The 9694-nt window shown below is 39.6% G+C and overlaps 1 protein-coding gene across 2 annotated transcripts in view; it reads right to left on the bottom strand.

The window, feature by feature from the left end:
- Window positions 1–316: 316 nt before the first annotated feature.
- Window positions 317–9694, bottom strand: part of LOC139709492 (integrin beta-3-like) — a 21383-nt gene continuing 12005 nt past the window's right edge. Inside the window, exons 9-16 of one of the 2 annotated variants that reach the window (XM_071621454.1) lie at window positions 9273–9345; window positions 8621–8702; window positions 7718–7845; window positions 6383–6475; window positions 4816–4945; window positions 3695–3811; window positions 2738–2916; window positions 317–1700 (exon numbers count right to left, since the gene is read on the bottom strand). In XM_071621454.1, coding sequence (XP_071477555.1) covers window positions 1590–1700; window positions 2738–2916; window positions 3695–3811; window positions 4816–4945; window positions 6383–6475; window positions 7718–7845; window positions 8621–8702; window positions 9273–9345 — 913 coding nt within the window. In that variant the 3' untranslated portion in view covers window positions 317–1589. Of the gene's footprint in view, window positions 1701–2440; window positions 2917–3694; window positions 3812–4815; window positions 4946–6382; window positions 6476–7717; window positions 7846–8620; window positions 8703–9272; window positions 9346–9694 lie in introns of those variants that run through there. The other variant, XM_071621453.1, reaches the window with a different exon arrangement.

The following is a 9694-nucleotide window of genomic DNA, read 5'->3' as shown; positions in this document are numbered from 1 at the left end:
GACGATGAATTGCGATTATCTTAAAAATTGCCAACCACTCTATACCCCCCCCCCCCCCCCCCCCCAGGGGTGCTCTGCTTGTCCCTCGTCAACATTTCACGACTGGTTTGGGGGAAAGCAGGTCGACCACGTGACCGATGACATGGAAATGTGACGTCACACAATGGACTGCGAACCCAAGGGATCTTCCGTCCCGCAATGTCCTCGAGGTGAGACGCGATGCATGCGTCTCCCATGCGCGTTTTCATTCCACTTGCGTGAACCACGACTCTTATGAAATGAGAAAAGTAATATATAAATATGAAAAGTTTGGGCCCAGGCATGCTGAGGAGCCGGAACATTGGTATCTCCAATCACTGGCAGCATGCATACTCACACACAAAAATACACACTGCTGTTGTCTCTGTCTCTCTTTTCTCTCCTTTCTCTCGCAGAATTCTTGTGACCATTTTTGTTCTCTTTTTCTTCTTTTTGTTTTATGGAAGCTCTTTGAGTGAATAACATCTACACTGTTGCTGATGATTATCATCACTGTTTCCCATCTTAAAAAAACAAACAAACAAACAAACAAACAAACAAAAAATAATCACACCAGATTTAACGAGAGATCAAACTCCCAAGCACACCTGCCAGCACGTTGACCAACTAATCGGAGAGCAGAAGGCAGAGTATGGGGCGTGATCCACTGAACTGCCCGATTACCGCCAGTGGCTTTGGGAGCCGAAATCCCACACACTTTCCTGGATGTTACCAAGTTTATAACCCAGTAGATGGTTGTTATTTTCTTTTTTTAAGAGTATTAATTTTGCTCGAAGGAGTGATTTTAATGGCTATGTGTAATTACGTACAAAAAGTCGTGCAAGAATGTGGAGACCTACTTTACATTCATTATGTATTTATGACATTAGAAAGAACAGTTTACAAGAAGGAAGATTTCATTGCTGGTCACGAGGTAAATATACACTGAAGTGTATTAATGCACTTTTGAAGTGCACAGCGCCGCTTTCTTATACAGTCTTGGAACAAAAGAATGATGGAGCATGGGGGAGAAAAGACATTTGATTTCAGGGTCAATTTCCAAAGCATACCTACAGAGTTGTCTAAATTTCCTTCATATACGTCAAACAACCAGACGAGGTTGACTCCTTCTGACTTTATCATCCTCACCTTCGACAAAACACAAAGCAACAACAACAACAAAAAATATTCTTTCCTTCACAACTAGTCACTATTATATTTCCCACTGTTCCCATTACCAGCGAAACACGCACGCATGCGCACAAGGATGTAGTTTGGCATAACTACAATGCGCATGAAGATGATGTTGCCATGACTACAACCATCATTGTCCGTCATCACATGGCAAGCTCACATTGCCCCTGAGAGCACGCGAGAGCATAATTCCCATCTCCCTGTACCAAATGTACCAACCTACACACGCCTGAGAAACACAGCAATATTTCCCATCTCTCTACATTGTATGTCTCCAACACTGTACACGTATAACGTACTATTACTCCTTTCCCTTAATTCCAATGAAAGGATCACAACGGTACGAAGTGCAAATGACGAGGCTTGGTGACGAAGTGCTATGAATTACTATTTTCTTTCATTTTCTCGCTTTCCTCCGCCTTTTCTTCCTGACCGTACGCGGGATTTTGATGCATAGAACTGGCCGCTTTGTAGATGGGGTTGATGGTCTGTGAAAGCAATTGGAAAATAGAGATGCGAGAGTTCATGAATGAGGGCATGTCTGCGAGATTTTGGCACATAAGATACTGATGAAGTTACCTCTTCATGAAGCACTAAACTCGATTCTCGATGTGAACGATTTTTTTTTCTGGTCACTGCAGAAATGAGCTCAGAAAATCCGACATGACGAGGGCATGCATTCTCCTGTTATCCTCTCTTCTCTTTTCTCTTTCTCTACATCCTACATCATTATTTATCATCACTTTCTTCCCCTTATCTCCTCCTCTTCACCTTCCTCTCTTCTTCCCATCCTGTTTCAATCTTTTTATTTTCCTCCTTCGTTGTTTACATGATTTCAACCTCTCTTCACGATGGCGAACAGGAATTTCAAAGCAAACACGTTCAATTCAAACAAAGCTAAAAGTGAATCGAAGTTTAGCAGGTGAGATCTATGTGGGAGACTGGAGGACGTGAACAACAAAAACAATCAATCAAACAAAAAAAAAACAGTGGGTTGTAGACCTTGCAGTCTTTGATGATATTGATGGATAAATACCATAGCTACGACAAGTTTTGAGAAAATAATGATTCATAATTACAGGGGGGATCCAGGAATTCCGGAGGGGAGGCGCCTTTGCAAAATGAAAGGGGGTGCACGTAGGCCCCCCCCCCCCACTTTTTTCTTCTTATTTCTATTGTTTTAACTAAAAATAAAGAGGGGGCGCGCACACGGTGTGTACCCCTCTGAATTCGCAACTGTAATTAGCATCATCACCATCACCATCATCATCAACACCGTAACTATTCTTAACGCACTGAGCATAAATTTGGGGCCTATCAATAACTCTTCCATACTTCCAATGCTTAACATGACAACACTGTGATTATGAGATGTAATTCAAGTTTGTAAGTTAGAGGTCCGAGACAAAAGACGATAGGAACAATGACGAGGCAGAGGTACGAGAGAAGTACACAGGAAGGCAAGGTATACAGTAGGAATGGGTAGAGCAAGGGGGAAGGGGAGGGGATGAGTGGGGTAACTCACCGAGCTAAACTGGGCGTTCTTTTTGTCGCGTTCCCACTCCTCGTACTCCTTGCGATCTAAGTACGTGATGTAGCACTTGTAGATGATAATGAAGAGAATACCTATGAGGACGATCGCAACGGCCAGCCCGACGGCGACCCACCGCGCGTCTACTCGGTACGGTACCACCAGGGGGCACACTGCGTGTAAAAAGGGCAAGTGAGCAATAACAATGAGTGGATTACATTGCATTTTACAATATCTTGATATCCAAAGTAGAATCCTCGGTATAAGCACAATACTTCATTACAAGCCTGCCGTCATAATCTATTTACTCTACGATTGGTCTATTGCCACTTCCCATCCATGCCTATACATTTGGGCATAGGGGGGCATTTATTGGGATTGAATTTGAAGATGTACCCGCCAATTAAGATTTGCACTAAAATGTCTTACCCAAGAGCCCTAACCCTCATCCTGTGTATCACGGTGCGAGGTCGGAAAGAAAATGACAGTCACCGTTAGACTGATGCGATTTAAATAAGTGTATCAGCAGCGGAAAGCGGTCGAGAGAAAAAAAGCCTGACCGTTATCAATGTTGAACCACCGGGTGTGGAAGAACATAACATCACTCAATGGCAAAACCACTGGAAAAGAGTTCAGAGCAGGGATACAATTCTGCATCATTGTGATTGACTGTACGTCTGAAGGCCTTATAACCTTCTAAATCGTGTCCGTTATATCACATTTTATCATGAAACAATTATTCATTATCATCTTGTCTTGACAAGAGAAAAGGAACAAAGTTTAAAAAAAATACGAAAATAATCCGTTCTAAGATAGCAGTCTCATTCACAGTTGTGCACACCTACTCGGAATTAATGATATGTCAAGTATCTAATAAAACTGATCAAGGAATGTACAATCATAAAGGTGTGTAGTGATAATACTCCGTCAGAGCATGAGAATAATACAAACCTTCTTCTTCCAGCACGTATAAAGTGGGCACATCGGCAGTGCCATTGGCGAAGTAGGGTACAAAGACAATAGAGCAGTTATCCGTGTGTGGCACTGAGCAGTTATACTCGTAAGACACTGTGGAAGGTAATGGGATAGAATCCAAGGAGAATTTGAAACCATCAGCATCCAAAACGACACAACTTGCTCCTATTTCTTAGACGAAGAGTAAAACGCAGTAATAATCACGCACATCAAGAATTCTTGGGCTACAAATTTATCAAACTTTAAAGGAGCCATAGATTTCGAGTAGTAGGAGGGTCTGTGACCATGTATTTTTTTTTTTTTTTTGGGGGGGGGGGGGTGGGGGTGCTCTATGGGCCTGCTACTCAGCCACATACCGTCTAGATACTTTAAGCACTTGTGACAAAATTGTTGTCCCTCTTTCTCTTTGGGCAAACCTGACATGCATTCAAAAATCCAGCCTTCCTTTCTACGTTTGCATATTTTGTTTAATATGAAATTATTTTTCATCACTCAGAAGATGTGTTCCTAACTATCTTAATTGAAATATTCTGAGATTTTGATATATTTTTACTTTTTTGCATAAAACATTCATTATTGTGGTAAATGGACTTTTATTATTTCTTCCCTGTACAGCTGGTAAGATTTGTGTCTGCAAAATAAACTAATCATGCTTTTATCTCCACGACATGAACAGCAGAAAACATCTTAAAACATACTTTGATTATGTGCTGTTTTAAGGTGTGATTATGCGTAATCCACGTACCCGCACGAAAAGAACGCATTTTTATCATACCCTATAGGCAGGGGATTTTCTATATAGGTTGCAAAATATCATTTTTTTTTACTACAGTATAATACTCTCGTCAAATTTTAATTTCTTTTCCATGAGTGTAAAATATCTACTCTGTAACAGACCAGACAGGAGCATAATCTGAAAATTCTCGGTGCTGCCCTCTGTTGTTTACATCCAGATTATGCCACCATGATTGATGTACTCGTCTCATAATGTCATATGATGTAATATTACACGATATCTTATCACGTAAAATCAGGTCACATACAAGTATAAGATTGACACGTTGAGCTTAGTCTTGTCTCCAGCCACTCAAACTCACCATCCGGAAATGACTTCACAATGATAACCTCTGCAACGCACATACTGCATTGCTGCTCGGTCAGTGGCCCCGTGTTAAAGGCTTTGCACTGCACACACTCCTGGTAGACCTCACACTGTCCCGAACATGTCTGAAAAATGGAAGAATACACCACAAAAAATAATGACAAGATACATAAAACTATTCTACTGGCCACGAGTTTGTTTGTCAATTGAAGTAACATACATTGGAAGTTAAAGATGGCCCTTCCCTTTTGCATTCCTTCCCAAATGGCACAGAACATGATATATTCCACCAGAATGACAAGACTACTGTAAATCTATAACATTTCTGTGATATTTGAAGGTTGTTAGCCGTTAAAATTCAAATAATGCACCAAACGCTCACCGTAACGTATTCTGTGTACTAGGCACAGCTGCATACATTAATCCTCCTGTGGTTGTAATATGATACTTATACTTCGAACAACAGATATGCATGTTAAAGCTGTCAGAAAAGAAGAATTCACTAGCTTCTCTTACTTTGTTATCAATGGCAAATAGCAACACACCACTTACATGAACTACATGTACAACTAAGTGCATCACACAGGTCTGTAAAACTAGACTAGTATTTAGATTTGTAATTTTTGCGTAGTACGCAAAAATTATTCAAATCTTAACGGTCAATTTAACTAAACAAATAAAGACCCTCTTGAGTTCAAAATTTACAGGAGGTTTCCAAATAGTGTTTTCTTCAATACCTAAGTGTTCTCACCAATTTTTCAAAAATTTGCATGCAAAAGGGATTGGCTGTCTTTAACACCAACATGTGAGAGTATTTGAAAATCGGGCAGATCTGTTAATGAACTTCCAACTTCACATCTTTTGACGAAAAAAAAAAAGATACTTGCCACAATTACAAAAAAAAAAAAAAATAAATAAATAGCTCCTTTTTATTTTCTCGAAACCAGTGTTTCGAAATATCACTTGTCCATTATGGTAAGTCATTGCCTTTGACTTTGGTAATTAAAAGGATGTTATCCCAAAGACAGATGTGGATAAGGTGAATGTAGAAATACGAGTAGTAGACTGTAGTGAAGTTTCAGGAAAATCAGACTGTTCACTGAAAAAAAAAATACACCTTTTAACAATTTCCCTTGCACAGGTGTGTCCGACCAGTATTGTTGCTCAAGCCACGTATACTATAATTTGGTTGACTGCCCCCTGACCGAAACTCCAACCCCTAAGTTGTAAACGGGGGATTCTCCCGCCTGGACCACTTAGCAAACTGGAGACTGAATGTGCGAACATTCGCACGAACATGCACATGTCGAACATTCTACCATATCATAATTATATGACAAAGCTACTCTAGGCGGCAGAAAGCTAATTTCTAAGCAGCAGAAAATACGTCTTAACTCTCTGCGTGCAAAATTGATTTCCTATCCATAGATATATGTGTGAAATTTAGGCACATTTGACTCAGGAGGCACACAACGGGAGAGAGGGAGATTTTGCGAAAACAGCGCCACCAAAGTTTCGAGTCTCTGCCTGGAATGAATCAGTAGACTGGTTTAGCTACTCACGGCGCAGTCAAAACAGGTGGCGCCCTTGAAAGGCGAGTCCGCCTCGCATCTGCAGGATCCGCAGTCACACGTCCCGTGGGCGTTGCAGATGAGCTGGGGATAGACGAGGAGAGAGGAGAACAATATTGATAAAGGGGTGGTTTAGTTTCGGGTGAGATGGGACTTCAGGTTTACAACGTTTTTTGATGATGATGATTTTTTTTTTTTTAAAGATAATGAGAAACCTATTATGAAATAAGAGAAAGTACATGTATGTGATTCTAAAGGGAATTCTAAGTTTATTTGTTGAAAATTGGTTTGGAAATAGCTGACATATCAAAAAAAAAAGCCCAACTTTTATTAGGATCGCTTTGTTTTTATTACTTTGTTTTTGAATATCCCAGCCAGTTCAAACCGATTTTCATCAAATAAACCTTAGACTCCACTTAGAATCGTATGCTCTTAAACATTTCAGAAGGTGGTTTCCGATTATCTCGCCTATAGTCAAAGGCTGAAATCTCATCTCAACCAATACTTTTCATCCCTTTAAGGGAGAGACGTGTAAGGTCAGCAAGGCAATTTGATAGACGGTATTATTCTTTTGGAAATAATTTCATATCAATTCATCCATTCTGGCATTGTTTCATGCAAGGAAAATGCTGAATAAATTATATCATTTGATTTAAAAAAATAGTTGAAGATTCACTGGAGAAACATTGGGGAAATTTTTATAACGTATAGTGCGAGCAATCATGCTATCATAAACAAAAGGTTTTAGGTATACTATAAAACGAACTGATCAATGGAATTATTCTTTTATCTATCCATCTATCTCTCTACGGTACCATCTATCTATCTACCTATCTATCTATCTATCTATCTATCTATCTATCTATCTGTCTATCTATCTGTCTACCTATCCTTTCTTTCTTTCTATATATCGATCTATCTATATATCCATCTAATATATCTATCCATCAATTCATCGCGATCTATCTATCCATCCATCCATCCATCCATCTATCTGTTCATCTATTTAATTTATCTATCTATTCATCCATCCATCTATGGAATTGCCGACTCATGACCACACACAAATTCACCTGAAGGATGTTTCCTCTGCACAACTTTATTGAGCGTGGCTCAATTTTACCGGAGACACAGGTAATGCTGTGATATGGAATAATGTAGATGCAGTTTGTAGAGTTGGAAACTTATAGTAAAAGTAGTCGATGAAAAAACTCTCACACAGCAAATCACCCAATCGGATCGAAGAAGTATTAATATCCGGGTTTTTTTTTTTTTTAATAAACCTACGCACGCATCGAAACACAGGAGTGATGATTATGACCTTACCCCGTTTGGTGCTCTGCATGGCTCTTGTGACCTGAGACAGTTGCACGAGTCGCCTGTGTAGCTGGACGTGCACACACACTTGCTTTGTTGGGTCGCCATGTCGCACTCACATCGTCCTCGTGCAGGGCCTGATTATGTCAGTTAAGTAAAGTAAACTCTGCATTTTAAGTATATTCCGGTGAATTAGTGATCAAACACTCAAAACACCGGCTGATATCTGCAATAATCTTCAGAACTGATGGAGACACATTGCCCGCAAAGAAGAAGAAAAAAACAACAACATAGAAATTTGTACTATAAAGTGATTGTGTTTAATGAAGTGTTCGACTTACAAGTGATTTTCCACATCATTTTTCCTATATTTTTGTACTTACTAATTTGGGCAGGTCAAATTTGTGTTCGGGCAAGTGTTCTGTCCACAATTTGAAAACTTGCTTGCCCGATCAGGCAAGTGGTAAAAAAAAAATTAAAAAATAAAAGAACAATTATGTAGCACCCTGCAACTATAGGCAAAATGCTGGGAAAATAGCCAGATGTCACCTTCTATGCTACGTTCATTGTGAAGCCAACAACAATTCTTTTAGGGACAGGGGTACTAATAATAATCTAAAAATATGTCAGTAACAAGTCCAAGGAATGTGAGTTTTTCTTTAAAAGGGAACAAAGAAGTTTTGGGGAATTCTCTTTAATAATATCTTTGTTTCATATCTGCATATGAATACTTACCTAGGTAATTGTATCCATCCATTTTTTTTTTCTGGAAGCACGTATAACGTAAAACGATTCCACACTTTCACCTTTTCTCTTTCCCATAATAATCTTTTCACTGTCCAATCTTTATTTCAATTTACTTCTAACAGATGATAATCACGTCTTTAATATCTCTATACCCGAATCTCTTACCGCCACACAGCTGTCCGTCGTAGAGGGGGCAATTGAAGTTGTCGCACTGACAGTACCTTCCTGACACCACGTGGGTGGGGTCCTGTTATTAGGCAAAGAGAGAGAGAGAGAGAGAGAGAGAGAGAAAGAGAGAGAGAAAAAAAAAATTGGCAGATATGAGCTTGAGAAGAAGTAGACGCACTGTGTCCAAGAATGTATTCCTCTTGCCTGCATTTATATGTTTGCTTGAATCCATCTTCTGAACTCCGTATTTTTATATCATAAAAGTGCGCGTGATTGTAATTTTTATACAAACACGAAAAATATATTCATCCCTACTTATACAGTCCTTGCGCTAAGCTCGAACTCCAACAACTTTGCGACATGTACCATTCAATAGCATTTATATCATCAAGAAATGATGATCCACAACAACAAAACAAATCAAAGCAACTCTGGCAACAACTAACTACAACTTCGACAGCACCATCAACAGGAACACTCTCAACAGCAATTTCAACAATCTCAACAACAATAAAAACAAAAACAAAAACAACAAAAACAACAACAGTAGTAGTAGTAATATGCTGTACAGCCCCTTTTTGTTTAAATTGATTACTGTGTGGAAATGAAGGGGGAGAGAAACATATTGATAAACAGCTGACCAACTTACCGATTGCTTATCGCAGACACACTCGCCGCAAACACATTCCCCGCGTCCGGAGCAGATCAGGTTGGACGTTGGTCTGCAATGCACATAAATAAATGAATACATCAATAGTAAGCAAATAATCAACGTTGGTGAAGGTGATGGGACAAACTATCACTTCCGAGGCGATCTGGATGTAGCTATCTTTCCGAAGCGCAGCTGAGGAAAGATAGCGTACACATTCAGATCGCCGAGGAAGTGATAGTTTGTCTCATTGCCTGAAACTAAAAGTTTATTATTTGCTTTATATTCCACATCTAGGGTCCTAGAAATTCCCATTTTATTCCACATCTGAAACCGTTTTAGCTGTCTTTAGGTATCCATAGGGCTTAGGCTACGTGTGCGCGTAGATGACAAAACAATGAATTTGCTGCGCGCACCGCGCG

Source organism: Diadema antillarum, unplaced genomic scaffold (assembly GCF_040938485.1).
Source record: "Diadema antillarum isolate AM-2024a unplaced genomic scaffold, OU_Dant_1.0 seq00001438_RagTag, whole genome shotgun sequence".
Lineage (NCBI taxonomy): Eukaryota > Metazoa > Echinodermata > Echinoidea > Diadematoida > Diadematidae > Diadema > Diadema antillarum.
Note: the sequence above shows the minus strand (reverse complement) of the source record. Positions and strands in the feature narration are given on the sequence as shown.